Source organism: Mustela nivalis (genome assembly GCF_964662115.1).
Source record: "Mustela nivalis genome assembly, chromosome: 1".
In the NCBI taxonomy this organism is placed as follows: Eukaryota; Metazoa; Chordata; class Mammalia; order Carnivora; family Mustelidae; genus Mustela; species Mustela nivalis.
In genome coordinates this window covers 106,054,984-106,071,775 of record NC_139020.1, presented here as the reverse complement: position 1 = coordinate 106,071,775, position 16,792 = coordinate 106,054,984, and the positions used below count along the sequence as shown (strand labels likewise).

General features: G+C 46.9%; 1 protein-coding gene across 5 annotated transcripts in view; it reads left to right on the top strand.

Annotated features, from left to right (window-relative positions):
• DGKG (diacylglycerol kinase gamma) overlaps positions 1-16,792 on the top strand; it is a 212,282-nt gene that overhangs the window by 139,496 nt on the left and 55,994 nt on the right. For all 5 annotated transcript variants that reach the window (XM_082693811.1, XM_082693807.1, XM_082693809.1 and 2 more), the window contains one exon: positions 4,486-4,576. In XM_082693811.1, the coding sequence (XP_082549937.1) occupies positions 4,486-4,576 (91 nt within the window). The remainder of the gene's footprint in view (positions 1-4,485; positions 4,577-16,792) is intronic.

The following is a 16,792-nucleotide window of genomic DNA, read 5'->3' as shown; positions in this document are numbered from 1 at the left end:
CCACTCCTCACATGCAATCAGCTTTGTCAATTCCACCTTCTGATTTTTCTCTTGAAAGCATTCTCTTCTCCATTACTCTACTGTCACTACCTTTGTTCAGGCCCTTCCCAATTTGTTCTGAATTTCTACATCACCTCCACACCACTCTCAAGGCTTCAGTCTGTACCCACCCCCTTCAAGCCACTTTCCACACTTGGAACAGAGTGATTTTTTTTTAATTTTTTAGTTTTTTTATAAACATATAATGTATTATTAGCCCCAGGTGCACAGGTCTGTGAATCTCCAGGTTTACACACTTCACAGCACTCACCATAGCACATACCCTCCCCAACGTCCATAACCCAACCACCCTCTCCCTAGCCCCCTCCCCCGGCCCCCTCAGTATGTTTTGTGACATTAAGAGTCTCTTATGGTTTGTCTTCCGCCGGATCCCATCTTGTTTCATTTATTCTTTTCCTACCCCACAAACCCTCCATGTTGCATCTCCACTTCCTCATATCAGGGAGATCATATGATAGTTGTCTTTCTCCGATTTACTTATTTTGCTAAGCATAATACCCTCTAGTTCCATCCACGTCATCACAAATGGCAAGATTTCATTTCTTTTGATGGCTGCATAGTATTCCTATATATATATATATATACCACATCTTCTTTATCCATTCATCTGTTGATGGACATCTAGGTTCTTTCCATAGTTCACATTGCTGCTATAAACATTTGGGTGCACGTACCCCTTCGGATCACTACGTTTGTATATTTGGGGTAAATACCCACTAGTGCAATTGCTGGGCTATAGGGTAGCTCTATTTTCAACTTTTTGAGGAACCTCCATGCTGTTTTCCAGAGTGGTTGTACCAGCTTGCATTCCCACCAACAGTGTAGGAGGGTTCCCCTTTCTCCGCATTCTCGCCAGCATCTGTCATTTCGTGACTTATTAATTTTAGCCATTCTGACTGGTGTGAGGTGGTATCTCATTGTGGTTTTGATTTGTATTTCCCTGATGCCGAGTGGTGTGGAGCACTTTTTCATGTGTCTGTTGGCCATCTGGATGTCTTCTTTGCAGAAATATCTGGAACAGAGTGATTTTTAAAAAGCGCAAATCTGATGAGATAATTACTGGCCCCCTCACCCATCCCCCCCAGCAGCCTCACATAAGGATGGTCCACGACACACTGTAGACTTAAAGCCCAAACACCTAAGCGTAACATCCCCATCCTTTACAGATGTGCTCCTGCCTGTCTTTCCAGCCTTACCTGGCCAATCAGCAGCCCACTCACCTTGAGTTTAGGTCACCTGCAGCAAGTTTATGCTCTTTCTTGCCCTGTGCCATTGCCTAGGCTTCTTTCTCTGCCTGGAATGCTCCCCTTTCTTTGTTCCCTTCCACAATCTTCAGAACTCAACCTTGGCATCACTCCCCTCCACGTTGCTTTCCCTGATTGCCTCTGGCCTCCCTAAGAACTGGATGTCCCTTCTCCTATGCACTCCCAAGGCTTAAAGCTTTGTTCATAACTCTGTGATCTTTTTCCTTGTCTGTCCTTCCCAGGTGCCTGGCTCATGTAGTGCCATGTTTTAGTCTTCGGTATACCTAGTAGACCCCCATCTAGTTCCAACACAATGAGTTTCTAGAACTGATAAATGCTGTCTCGCACCAAAAATGCACTTTCACAGAAGCATATTCCTAATCAACATCATGTCTTTGGACAATTGTGTGACCAGTCAAGATAATTAACCCAAGGATTAGGGTGTGGTCCATGATCTGGAAAAAACTATTAGAATAAACATGTGGAGAACATATGTTTCTGACCACAAGTCAAGACACATGATCCAACAAATAAGATCACATTTTTTCCTGTCCTAGAAAAATACGCACGTATGTCCATAGCCACCCAGCCTGATCTGTCATTTTTGCCCTACTATGTTATCCAAATATGTCAACCCAAACATTGAAATAATAGCTAATACGTACATAGCTAATGTTCTTGGTGAGCTCACTGTGCAGCCAGCATTATGGGAGGTGTTTGGCAATCACCTCATTTAATCTTCTCACTTCCCCTTTGAAGCAAATATTTATCAACTCCATTTTACAGGTGAGAAAACTAAGGCTTAAAGCTTCTCAGAGATTACAGAGCTGCAGCAGGCATCTTACCAGCCATAGACAAGGAATCTGATCTGCAGTCTTTCTGCTACACTGACCTGACCATGACCTCTTAACCTTATTAGATTATCAGAAGAGCCATTTCTGGGGCAAAAATAGCTGGTGGCTTCCGGAAATTTTTATTAAAACTCTAAATCTCCTGGCAATAACTTTCAAAAGTCATGATTCAGACCAGAAGTGATATTTGAAAATGGAATCACAACGCAGGTCTCTTGGCTACAGAGATGCTCTTGCTGCCAGAGAGGAATGCTCAACCTTGACATTTATGACAGTCTGTGTTATTCCTGTCCTTGGGTCTGTTGCCATCACGGTCTATGGAGAGGCGTTGACCCTCATTTTATCCTCCTTGAGGAATCCTGTCAAGTTTAATCAGTCCATTCTCCTCCTTGGCCATCACTTCATTGGTAGCTAGAGGAATGCTTCTTCAATTCGTGACCACTAACCACCTGCATAATGATCCCTGGGGCGCTCTTGCCTCTTCCTGGGCCCCAGCCCATAGTTATCACAGGATAACTATGCCCAGGAAGTGGCATATTAATCACATTCTCAGGCAATTCTTAGGAATACTGATGTTTCAGAACTATCCATCTGTCTCTTCATCCTCACAGCACCAGGTGTAATCCCTAGACCGACATCAGCAGCTTGTTAGGAAACACAGAATTCTCTGGCCCCAGCCCTGAATGACTAAATGAGAACCTACATCTTAATGAAGTCCCCAGGTGATCTCTATTCACACTGCTGTGCCTACAGAGAGCCAGTGATCTAGAACAGTGTTTCCCAAGACTTTTCACTTCATGGCAGGCGTAGAAAACAAAAGCACTTGTTTGACACACCGATGAGAATGCCCACTGTGACGGCAGGGCTCAGTCGGCCCCAGACGCCAGCCTGGCCACCCGAAGACCAAGGGGATCCATAGTCTAGGCAGGCCTGATTGCAGCACACTAGTTGAGAAGCCCTGGTCTGGTTACAAGTATACCCATTTCGGCTAACTTTCTTCATTAGGCACAACTGCCTACATCCTGCCTATCCTTATTTCCCTCAAAATTTATTATTTCTTTTCATACATACATACATAGAATCAGAAAAGCTACTTCCCAGTCAACTAGGTCTTAGAAATCATATGCAATGAACACAGTCTCGCCATCTTTATGTTCTCTTTGAGAAATGCAGAGATAACTGATGTCTTTTATTCTGAAGACTGTCTCCTGTGGCCCAAGAAATACTAGGAAAAAATAAGACCCTTCTTCCCTCCAAAGAATATTCCATTCCTCTTACGCCACAAATCTGAGGTTGAAGGGTCAGGAGTGCACAAGATGGCTTCCTCTCCTGAAGACTGTGTCAAGAAAGATGTGATTTTGTTTATTCCTTCCTTAGCAAAATCTGCCAGCTTCTTAGCCCGACAGGTGTCCCTTCTCTTAGCCAGCCCCTCATAATGAGATGAAAGGTGGGATGGAAAGAATGGAAGACCAGCAGACACACTTCTTGGTGAGACCATCTGATCAAAATGACCAAATGTCAGGACACAGTGTCTGACTTTGCCAAGTCCGCAGCCATGCGGGAATCCCTTTCTTTTCCCCCCACTAAAGAAAATGTTGAAAAATTTTAAAGCTCAAACTGGTGAACTCTTCAAAGCAAATGACAAGTTCTCCCCCTAAATGAAATATTGCCATGACCTAAGCAGATGCAGTTGAGGAGTAGGGGATGGCGGGAGCTCTTGCTACCAAGCAACTTGGTTTTTTTCTTCTCTTTCCACCTTGTCTGCAAATCTCTGTCTAATTCTCTCCACTCTGCTTCCCTCAGGCAGAGCGCGTAGACAAAGCAGCACATGTTTTGGTTGTTTCCATGTGCGACTCTCTCTTCTCTGCCCCAAGACTGTAAATACCCCAAGTCTGAAAAGTCTGTCTGAGCTTCCCTTCGTACCCCAACAATACACTAGAGAGGGCTCTACCGGAAGTCCCTCTGCATTAGAAAGGATTCCATAGAAAGGATGGCACTTCCCGCCCTCTGGCTGGTTTTCATAGAACTCTTCCCTTGGTCCAGATGCAGAGGCAAACACACCTTTCTGCTGCTCTGACCAGGAAGTTCAGAGCCATTGGCAATTCAGCCAAGTAGCCATGACGTCTAAGAAATGAACGGGTTTTTCCTTGAAGTTCATAGCTGGAAGAATTGGTGAAAAATGTCTTCCCCAATTGTCTGATGAACAAGTGCTGAGAACATAGGAGTGGGGAATACTGAGGGCTTGGGCCTCCCAGCCCTAAGAACATAGCTATTTGCCATGGCTGTTCCAAAGACAGATTACTGAGCCAGCTCTCTTCTTCATCGGGCAGGATGAAGAACAAGCTGTGGTACTTTGAATTTGGCACCTCAGAGACCTTTGCCGCCACCTGTAAGAAGCTCCACGACCACATAGAGTTGGAGGTAAGGCTTCCCAGAACTTGATTCTGGTCCTGGACTGTCAGACCCCCTCAGAAAATGTCTCAAGGTTCTTAAGAAGAGCTCCCAAGTGGAGTCCATTTGTTGTGTCTCCATCCTGTTCCTAGCCCTTTCTTGGCCTGTCCAGGGAAGCCCTGGGGCTAGAGATCCATTCCTGTCCTCAGCCCTGTCCCCACCATGGCCTTGGGATTGCCCCTCCCCTCGCCGCCCCACTTCAGAGAGGCAAAGACACAGTTAACGGCAGCACAGGGAGACAGGCTGCTGGAAGGAGGAGAGGCAGTGCCCCAGGGCCGGTAAAGGTCTGGGAGCCCACAGGCACAGGGTACATATCTCCCAGCCCACTCGGCCTCCACTGTCACAGCTGCTTCAAGGAGCCGACTCAGAGGTATCCAGAGTCTGCTTCATGGGCGTGCAGTGGCCCAGGGGGGCCTCAGGTTAATGTTCTTCATGTCACCATCTTGAAATTCTTAGTAACTTTTTAGCAGAGGGCCCTGACTTTTCATCGCGAAGTGGGCCCCTTAAATTCCGTAGCTGCCTCTGTTGGCACATTCTTGTTTTCCTAACTCTCTAGGCACTTGCAGCAGCCTGCCTCACATGGGCTTGCCTGAGGCTTCCCTCCCGCTCAGCCCACTCCTACTGGGCTTCCCTCAGAAGTCTCTTCACCTCTAGGAGAAGGCCTTCTTGGTCTCTGGCCACCGGAGAGCCTGTCTCTGCTAGGTAGGGCCTGGGGTCTTGAGTTCCCTCAGCTACCGTGCCACCTTCCCGTGGGATTCTCGCCTGTGGCCTCTATTCACTTGAGAAAGACAAGTGAAAGAGGCGGCCAACCAGTTTGGCCAGGATGGGCTCCGCCAGGGCCCACCAGCGTTGTCCTTAAGCCTGCATTAGCAGTCAGGTGGGGCCTGGGCACCCCTTGGAGGAGGAGCATTTGGCTTCAAGCGGTGTGGGAAAGCCCCACCATTCCCAGCCCAAGGCAGCCTGTGCTCCCAGGGAGTTTTCACAAACAAAACACAAAGCCAGAGATTCTCTGCTTCCATTTGACTCATCTGCTTGCCTCTCCCCTCCGGTTGCTGGTTGCCGGGTTACCAACCCCAGGGTGGGAGGAGCTGGTCAGGGCTAATCCCTGGAACTTGTGCCCAGCTCAGTCGGAGGACAGAAAGGCCCAGGTGCCAGGGCTGTGTGTCCCCAGGTGGGACCAGCTGCACCTGGGAGAGGCCAGGGAGCTAGGCCGCTTCTCTCAACCCCCTGCCTGGGCGATGCAGTGAAGGACGAGGCCGGGGGCCGGGCCTGGAGACTGAGCCAGGCCGACAGAGCCCGTGTGTGTGCATTTTTCCTGTTGGCATGATCGTCTGGTGGGGTCTCTTTAAATACACCCCAAGTGAGGGACAGCCCTCGCCGAACCACTGCCAGCTGCAGACGCACAGCGCCTGCTTGTTCTCCCTGCAGCTGGCCTTGAAACTGTGCCCAGAATAGAGCAGCTCGGCTCCCCTGCCTGTGCGGCTCGCCCTCCCAGCTCCTCCCACCCTGCCCATGCTTCCTTCTGGGCCCAAGACACAAGGCCTCTTCCTCAACCACAGAGGGGGCTGGTGGCCTCAGGGCCAAGGACACTGGGGACCTCTGGAGGGCGTGGGTTTGTTCAAACTATGGGTCGTTGGTGGCTTGGGGGAGCATTTCCTGTGTTCCTTATCTACCCCAAATGAGTCTTTTTAGTATTTATTCATGCAGGGATAGGGTGGTCATGTGCAGGCCGTTTTCTAACAGCCTGCAGGACTGGGGCGGACATGGCTTTGGCATCCAGAGAGCAGTGTGGATATGGTCCGGGGCCTTGAGATCCAGAGGACAGAGAGGCAGATGGGGGCGAAGCGTGTGGGTGACAGGGGCTGGGAAGCGGCAAAGCACCACGGGAAGATGGGAGAGCATCAGGAGCCTCAGGGAAAGTAGTGGGAGAGACTGCTGAGGTGGCCTGCTAAAGCAGTTGCTACACAGAGCAGCCCAGGCCTGTGAGAACCAGTACCCTCCCCAGTTCAAGGTCAGTGACCCCAAGAATATCCCCCGCCCCACAGGTATCTCTATGCACGTCACTGTTTTCAAAACCCAACTCAGCTCGTTGAGTAGTCACCCAGCAGTCCTGTGAGCTTCAATGGCCAGGCGTTATTACTCCTATTTCACAGAAAAGCAAGCTGAGGCACAGAAATTTAGAAGGGTAAACAGAAGGAAGAGAAAATTACAAAGGGAAGAAGAAAAAGTCAGATGCTTTGACTGCCTACCATTATGTGTCCTCATTTGACACAAGCACCCGGTGAAGCAAGTATCTTCACATTTTTTAAATAAAGACACCAAGGCTCAGATGCATGAAGTAACTTGACCAAGATTCTGTTGCTGGAAACCAGTAAGAGAGAAGATTCTAGATCTCCTGGAATGACTTTAGCTTAGAACTCACTAAACAAAGATTGACCTTGAAAGTGCAAAAAATTCACTCCGTGAATTCTTCAGCATGGCTGCACGGTTTCCTCCTCCTCCATTGAAGGTGAGCCCATTTGGTTCCCTCTCAGCCAAGGCGGCTAGGTGGGTCTGCTGAGAGATGCTTTAGAGGAACAGAAGACACAATCCTAAACAGCTCCCTTGAGAAAGGAATGGGTTTGTGCTGGACCACAGGAGGGTCGTGGCTGTACCTTCAAGTTTACAAAAGGCTTTCCCATGCAGCACTCCTTTCATTCAGAACATCCAGGGCAAATATTTACATCCTCACTTTATGGTTGAGGAAGCTAAGGCCGAGAGGTTCAGCAACTTGAAAAGGAGCACACAGGTTAGGGACTGAAGGCAACACATTATCAAGTCTATAGAGTTGCTGTGCACATGTGTCATGCTGGTCAGAATCTGGGTGGTAAGACTTAAAGCTAACCTGAGATTACTCAGGGAAGGTCTTCATTAAAAGTCTCTCACAGAAAACAGAGTCTATTTTTCTGAGGCTCGTGGCTTATTGAGAAGGACTGGGAGACTTGGTTGCTTCTCTGGAAGCTTATGGCCCAGTGAACAGAACACATTACAGCTGGTTAATATAGTATCCTCACTTAACTAGTCCTAAGGAGATTAGATCCAGGGGTCCTGGGGAGCCACGTGAGCCAAATCATTCCAGATGCTGTTTTGAGCTGCTCAGAGACTCAGGCAAGGGAGAAGACAAGTCTAGATCTCCTGCTTACCCACAGAGATGTTGCCAGGGTGGGCACCATTAAAGGTACCTGGCCCAGACACACAAGACCAGGAGATGAGCCCTGTTTTGCAGTTAGGCAAGTCACTTGCTGAAATATCCGGGCCTCCGTATTCTCGTCTATAAAATGGGATGACAGAGGTTAACCTACTTCCCAAGGCTATTATCTGGGTTAAAGTTTTCACATCTGTTTGTTTGTTTTAAACCAGCAATGGAGCTAAGGGTCAGAATCTGCAAGCAGCCCCACATGGCGGCCGTCACAATCACCCTTCCAGAGTAGGGGCTAGAAGCAGAGAGAGAGGGCAAGGAGCTCCCTTGAAGTCTACAGCCTACGAATGGTCAGGCCAGGCAAATCCTGGATACCCCTGGATGCTGGCACACAGTTTAGAACCCAGATTCTCAACTAGACATGGGGCACATGTGATCTCCTTTTATTCACATGCTTGTATTTAACATTTCAGAGAGCATTAAAAGTAAGCATGAGATTTTTACATTTATCAAAAAGAGAGCATGAGAAACACTGCCCATGCTCACTCTGAATGCTTCCTTCCCTGTAACACAGAGGAAGGCCTATAAAAGCTAGTGTTGTTCTGGAAAATGGATGCTCCTAAATTATGGTTGATGCTAATTAAGAAGCCAGTATGTCACCCCCGCGACTCTCATCATCCGTGGTCTAAGGCTTCTCACACGATCTCTTGTCTCTGACTTCTCTTCCCTTCTGAAGCTACTGTTAAGGTTCATTTTAATCTGATTTCACCTGAATAAACAGATAGGGGCTGGGGTGAGGGAGGGACACAGTGAGTCACCTCCCCCACCCCAGGCCCAGAATAGCTTTGGAAAGGTTCTTAGACGTGATCATAGTTAGGCGGAGCCAACCAGGCAGGCTTCGACTAGAGCACTTTATTTTATATGCTGTGGAAATTTTTCATTTTACTGGCTAAAAATAAGAACTTCCAAAATTCCTTGATATTTTATCTACTTTAAAACAATGTTCACAAGGGAAGGCTAGCTGGCTCCACTAATACGAATTTCTGCATGGGGAGAAGTGAATCCAAATTTGGAAGCTGCTCAAAAAAATCTGTTATCCTGTGTATTTTGGGAAGCTGCACATCACTGTCCTCCTCCACCCCCCCCCCCCCATTTAATTGAGGATTTTAAAAAATGCAACAAAATCTCAAGAACAATATATCAAATACTCCCATTTCCCCCTCACTTAGAAATGGTATTTGTCAATATTTTACTTTATTCCCTTCAAGTATTTTTTTAATCAAAGGGAGAAAATACTACAGAGAGAACTGAGTTCCCCCACAATCCTTTTGTGCCCCGCAACTTGCCTTTTTCACTCACCACGATGTTCTGGAGATCTGTCTTTGCTGATGTGGACGGAGCTAGTTCGTTCCCCACGCCCTGCGGTGGTGAGCATGCGCAGAAGTGGGACCCTCTGGAAATTCAAGTGGCCACTGCTTTACAAGGCGGTTTAGCGGTATATGCTGAACTGAAAATGCATTTGTAGACCATATGATCCAGTAGGTTCTTTGCAACGCAAGCCTAGAGAATTTCCTGCTTACAAGCTCACGAGAGGGTAAGCACGGAGGTGCAGTGCAGCATTTTGTTATTACAACAAAATGGAACCAACCCAGCTGACTGTGTTATTCTAACACTTTAAAAAGACAGTGTGAGCGGAAGTACTAAATGCCACTGAATTACACACTTTAAAATGGTTACTTCTGTGTTATGTGAATTTCATCTAAATTTTTAGAAATTTACTTTTACCAAAGGGAGTGTGCTGGGCGCGGTGCTAGGGAGAGCTGATTCTCCTTATGATATGGGCCTTGTCCACGAGAATCCTAAATGCTAAAACTAACATTTAGCACAGCCAGGTGTGCATAAAGAAGTTAATAATGAATGCATCAGATTGTTTCAAGATTGGGCAGATACCTTTAGCTACTTCAAGCCAATCAAGTGCCATTATTTTTCAAAAGAGAGAAATCAAGGGCTTTACGACTTTAAGTGGCTGGGCCAAGTTCACCCAGCCAGCTCACAGCTCCAGCTCCAGGGGGAGGCATTCTCTTATTCTGCCTCAGTCTCCACCTGCAGTAGTGCACACCCTTAAATGAGAGGGGAAGAAATCTTCAATCCAGGCCTCTTCTGGCATTGAGACCTTCTCAGCGTGGGCAGGTAGAGCCCTTCAGAGCCTGGAGTAATGAAGATGGGAACGGGCCAAACACTCAGGCCATCAACCCAGCCGCAAATCCAAGGGAGATGAAATGAAAACATGCTCCTGGGGAAGGAAGAGGTGAGAAGAACATTCAAAGGGATTTGCAGTTCCTGGAAAATAAAAAGGTGGCAACCTAATTATGCATGAAACCCTGGAGTCAAAAGGAGGCTGGAACAGGCCTTAGAGAGGCATCCTCCTTCTGGTCTGTTCCCTTCCTCAGTCAGGAGCAATGGCTTCACCACTCCAGTACCATCGTCCCACTGAGACCATCCAAGGCAGCACTGGCCAGCCAGCTCAGGGTCCTTCCTGCCCAGCGCCCAGCGCCTTACTGCTGCTGGTGTCCCCGCCTCAGTTGCTTCCTCCCTCCACCTATGCAGGCCACTCGTTCCCTGATTATAAAAGTAACCTAAATTCTCAGTAGAACACTTTAAACTGTAAAGAGGCAGAGGGGGAAAGGGAACTCACGCTCTAAGCAGTCAGGTCAGCACTGTTCTAATGCAGGCCTTATTTCAAACTTTAAGAATATTAGCCCTTGTTTCTTGAAAATTGGATCTCTAGGAAGACTTCTGTGATCCTTCGATTTCTTAAATCTTTACCCATTTTTCAACACAGCTCCGTGCTCCCTCTCTACCTCTTTGAGCCATGTACTGTCCTCAAGTTTCCTCCCCTTATCCTTAAAATCTTTCAGCCAAGTAAGAAGAAATGGTTTCTATCAGTTTTCTCTTACAAAATGCCACTGTCTTCTTATAGTTTCAGCCACGTCACTTCTTTGCTCTCTTAAACGACCCCCTTTTTTTTTAATTTCCCACAAATGTGAACCCTGTATTTCACTTCAAGCCTCCATTCATCTATATGCTCTTATTTTCTTGTTCTTTTCCATTTCCTTTGTTCTTCTTGAATTGCTTTGATTTTCTGTGTCTGCAGACTCCTGGTTATACAAACTTTGGTGTCCTCCAAGGACCTTGGAATAACTTTTAAGGATGAATTCTCATGCACACATTTTCACAAAACAGTGGGGGGATACATGCCACAGAGGCTAGATGGGGCCGTAGGCAGTCTCACATGACCTGGATTGGGGTCATGTGACAGCTTGTCAGACGTGGAGGCACACCCACAAGGGGTTCCTGGAAGATCGCTAGACTAACCTCTGCCCTGGTGAGTTTAACTTTTCTACCTTCAAGGTCCCTTAGTCAAAGAATAACTTCCCTAAACAATGTCCACCAAAGAGATGCATCTTCCAAGTAATGACAAACTGTGAGCTTCTGTCAGTGGGAAATGTATCATTTCTCTTAGACTTTTTAGAATATTGAATAGGATTCATCATCTTCATCTCCACGCTCAAGAGATTCAAGAACCTCAGGGAATAGAAGCATTCCAAACCTTCACTGCTCCTACAACTGGGTTATATAACAGACAGGGGATATTATACACAGATATGACTTGTGCCTCTAGTGGATAGGCCTTCATTTATCTATCTTAGGGAGGTCATAAACTTGCTGATCCTAGTCTTCTACAGAAGAGGAATTAAGAAAGTAGAATTGACTCAAGAAGGGTATCTAATCTAACAAAGGATTACATAAATATTTCTGTGCACACGTAAGTGTTATATCTCAAGTCCATTAGGATCAACTGATTAATAATAGCAGTGGTCATTTACCTTGAGATAAGCTCTGTCTGGGCATCTTCATTTGTGTCTTATTGAATCCTTATAACAACTCTGCATGGTGTATGTTATTCCTGTTACTGATACAAGGAAACTAAGTCTCCTAAAAATCAGTGAGAACTCTAAGATTGGATGAGGTTCTGGCCCAGATGCCCCCACAGTCCCTTCTCTTCCTGGAGGAGATGGTCTCTGCATTACACTCTGCTTTCCACCTAAAGCACATGTCCCCGAGTTGATAGTGGGGATCCCATGTAAGGGTTTGGCTTAACTATTAGGACATCAGCTGCCTGAAGCAGGGTCTCTATCTTATTTATTCTGGATCCCCAGCGTCTAGCACAGTGCCTGAAATGAAGTAATGGCTCTATAGTGATTCATTATAAAATTGAACCAATGTGTGAAAAATCCCATAATTAGTGTAAACATTAATACAAGTTACCACTTGACCAGCCTCAAGAGAGAGCTTTTTGCTGGAAGCCATGAAAATAAAAGGGATGCACCTTGCTCCATTTCAAACACAAAGGGGGAGGTGGCTGAGCTTACAGCGGGCACTCGTGCCTTCTAACTGCCTTAAGTGGGAAGTCCTCCCACACCCATCCCTGAGCTGTTGCTAGGACCTCTGAAAGTAGCAGAGGGTCTGGGACAACTGTCAACCCAGGGCAGGAAATGCCAGAGTTCTCCCACTTCTTTCCCACCAGAGAGAGTTAAGACAGCGAGTGGGCCGAGCCCATGTGACAGCAAGGGTCCCAGGCGGCTGTGGGGTCAAAGAAAGTGACTCTGAAAGGCAGAAGAAGGGGTCTCCATCCTGAGCCCTCTCTTATAGCTCAAAAGCTTACCTACCCCTGGGCCCTGCTTGTCCCCATGGCCATTAGCCCTGCTCCGTCTGCCAAAAAGCTGGACCTTTCAGTAAAGCACTATCCACTCCACACTGGCCTGAGTGACCCAGACAGACAGCAAAACCTGTTCATCTGCATCCAGAGCTAGAATACCTCAATACACCAGTTTTGTGTTTGGGTTGGGTTTTTTTGAACTTGGGGAGGGTGGAGCAGTGTATAGGAAATGGCTTTGCCTTCTCTCCAACTCTGAGGCAACCCACCACCATGAGCTCTGAGAAACAGCAGTTTTGTTTTGGAAACTGGCACTCAGTGCAGGCTTGCTCCTGGAAATGAATTTGTGCACCCCCCCCCCCAGCTGCAATGTTCTACTTCCAGCCTCCCTGCCAATACCCCCTTCCAGCTGCCCCTCTCAAAGGCACCATTGTGCCCGCCTGGCATGGCAACAGAGGAAGGCTGAAGAGGAAGAAAACATTTTCTGCCCATGGGATGTTCCTAAGCAGGTTGTGTACATGGCTTCAATGCTGCATTCCTTGAGCCCACACAAACCCGCCAAAACTCCGTCATCCCTGTCACAGATGGTGGCCACTTTCCAGTCTTTCTGGCCCATCGCACCTCCCTGTCAGAGAATGCAGAGCCTGCAGCTGGGTGGGCAAAGCCGGTGGGGTTGGGGGTGGGGGGTCCGGATGACACATTTTCAGTATTGCAGTCCAGCCCAGCAAAGAAAAGCTGAACCAGACACTGAATCTCTGAACTGGAAGGGGAATCAGTCCCATTTGCCATTCAACAAAAAGATTCGTTCTGGCACATTCTGATAAGTGCATATCCAGCCTCTTCGTGGATTCTCCAAGAAGAGCAAGCTCACTACTTTTCCAGAATCCCATTCCATGGCTGGACAGCTCTGACTTTTCGAAAGTTCTCCTGGATGTTGAACAAGGATGTGTGTCCTGTTCCTCACCACGTCCTTCCCCTGTCAGCACTTAAAACAATGCCTGAAACAAAGTAGGTGCACAGTCCATGTCTGTGGGATGCGTGACTGAGATCCCCATCTGTCTACATGCAGTGGGCTGATTTCCACTCTCTGAGGCCCACAGAACATGCCTTCTTGCTCCTCGTGTGACTGCCCTTCATAGCACTGAAGATCTCTCTTCCACAGCATCTCCTACTATCTTCACTGAGCTAACTATCCCCAGTTCCTCGTGTGACTCGATGTACAGACCTGTGACTCTCCTGACAACTCTTCTCTTGATAGACTCCATTTTTTCCAGCAACCTCCTTGAAATGATGACTCCAATCTCTTGGAGAATACTCAATCTCTTTCAAGAATACTCAAAAAGTGGTTTTGTAGGTAACAAAGGACAAAATGATCAGGCGTCAGGTACGTGCTGTGTAAGTTAGACTGTCTTCTTGAGCTCACTGTTTGCATCTCATGCAGGAAAACTTCAGGTTCTTGAAGCCTACCACGAACCCGCATAAATTGGGAAAAGAAGGATCTTCCTTCGTTCACTGAGGCGATGTTTCCTCATCCGTAAAAGTGAGGCTACAAATACCAACAGTGCAGAGTGGTAAGGCTTAGACATAAAATAATACGAAGTATGCCTGGTTCACAATAGTTACTCAATAAATGATCTATGTTAATATCATCACACAACATTCGTTGGCATTAGTATCTAACTGCCCATGACAGACATCAGCTCCTAAAATGACCTAAAACTGCCCCTCCGGCTACAGGGAAAGCCATGTCTCCTAAGATTTACCTACTTGCCAGGCTTTTTTTTTTTAAGTGTAGATAGTACGGGACTATCTTTCTAATAATGCTATCATCACTCGTCAACACCACTCAATTTATCCTCCTCTTCCCCCAGGATACAGATCAGATTATCTCTTTTGTTATTCTCTAGGGAAAACAGAGGTCGTTGTTTGTCCTGTCTGCTTTTCTTGTATTCCCAATACTTGTCTCTGGCAACAGGCCCTACAGATATGCAGATAGCCACTTCCTCCTCCATGACCCTCTAGAGCCTGCTTGCTTGCTAGTGCATCACTTCCAGCCCCACTTTGAGTGATGGTGAATGTTGGTAGATTGAGATTGGCCGTACTGGGAGTATTTATACTATAGACCACCACAATCAGATCTGCTGCTGCACCCCCCCCACACCCCACCCCACCCCTGAGATCCTGCTGCTAAGCACTTCCCTCGTAGCACACCATTGCTTCTAGCACTGACCTGCTGTGAGCGCCTTGAAGACAAGGACTGTGTCCCATTTTGCTCTATCCCCAGGGTCTAGCCCAAAGTAAGTCGATTTTCATCACTCTTGATAGATGAGTAAATGCTTTTGTCCTCTGTCTCTTGACCCATGTGCCCTAGTCTTGTTACAAGCTGTTCAGCTATGGATTTCCCTTAGTTGTGATCAGAGGACTACTTCTTGCAGACTTGGATTCACTTTCCTTATCTCTCCCTAACCTGGACATTTAGGGCACTTTATTTGGCCAATATATTCCTTCTTGGAAGCTGTGGGATTGCACCTAGAAGGAAAGAAACTTTTGTCAGTTTTCTTTAAAGAACACCTTGATTTCTATTTGGAGATTTCACCTCCCTACCTCCCTTACTCCTTCTCTCTCTCTCTCTTTCCTTCCTCCCTCCTTCCTTCCTTCCTTCCCAGTAGTGATATTGGACATCTGAGGTGGGGAAGACATTCCAGGTACACTGAAATGCACAGAGCCATGTAACATGTGGTCCCTGTCTTCTGGGAACTTAAAGTTTCCTCGGAACGGGCGAATAATACATAACAAAATATACATTCTGTACTGGAGAGAGAAACAAGGCAATGAAAATTCAGAAAAGGAAAAGATCGGTTTCTACGTAGAGTGTTGGGAAAAGCCCTATTGAGGAGATAGCTTTTGAGCTGGAAGGGTAGGATTCTAATAGGTATAAAAAGGGTGATTGGCAATTTAGGGAGTGAAAAAGAAATAATAGCAAGTAGGCCCAACTCTGCGGCCTGTATACAGACCAATTTGGGGTATCATGACTGACTTTTGCTAGGGCCCAGCTCACCCTCTTCCTCAGCTACTCTCCTCTTCCCAAATCAAAGGATACCCTGAACCAGTGCCCAGCCTTCCTTCCCCATAATCTAAGTTCCATTCCAGCCTGCCAGGCCAGTTCACAGAGAGAGCACCCTCCCCACGACCAAAGCAGAAATGTGGCCACTATGAATGAACACTACCACCCATGCTCTCCTGGGCCCTACAGGACCCTGGGACTCTAGAGGATGGTACAGATGCTTTCCCTTTTCCTAATGCCTATCAGTATCCTGTTCTCTCAGAAGGGTTGGGGGGCGGTGGGGAATCCTAGGTCTTTATGTCAGCCATTCCTCTGCCCTTGAGCGTCTATCTAAGGCCCTGACATAGAGCCCAAGCATCAAGTGAGGCCCGCCTCTCTTCATGTCCACCCCTTATTCACCCCATCAGAACCCTTATTCAAGCGCATCTGGATATCGCCTGCCTCTTCCTCAGCCCTCTCTCTTCTTTCCTAGTGTAACTGAGATACTATTTTCCCTAGACATCACCCAGTACTTCCTTACTTCACTCTTCAAAAGACACCCCAGTTCTCACTCACCAGGGTAGGAAAGGTCTCTAGTATCAACCCCAGACCAATGTCCACCACGGTCTTCAGCATCTTCTCTTTCATTCCAATCTACTTGCATTCTAGGTATCCTCAATGTCCTCCTCCCTCTGTGCATTTATCCAATATGTATTCATTGAGTATTTTCTCTGCCTCAAACCTCCCATGGAAACCCTCTTCCTCAGTCGTACTAGGAAAATCTACCTAGTTTTAGATCTAATCTACCCTTTAGATCATACTACCCTTTAGATCTAATCTTCTTTCTCCAGCCTCATGTACCCCCAAAACACATGGCTGTTCTGACTCTTCCCTCACTACTACCCCTATTCACCATGCAGTCAGTCCCTGCTAAGCCCTAGATCATCCAAGAATTAGCTGTGTAATCTAGGAGGGCCACTTACCAGCTCTAGGTTTCATTGTTCTCATTCTGATAATTAGAGATTACCAAATCTAATATTCCATCTGGCTTCACTGTTCTAAGATTCCGTGCTTATGCCTTTATCCAGCTGCGAAAAATCTTCTTTACAAAATCACTCATGACCTCTTGGTTGCCAATCCAATTGACCAAAAGTCTAATTTCAGGCCGGCTGATTCTGATTAGTTCTGTGACATTGGACCATTCCAATTTAACTTCCGTTTTCCCATCTATAAAATGAAGTGATTGGA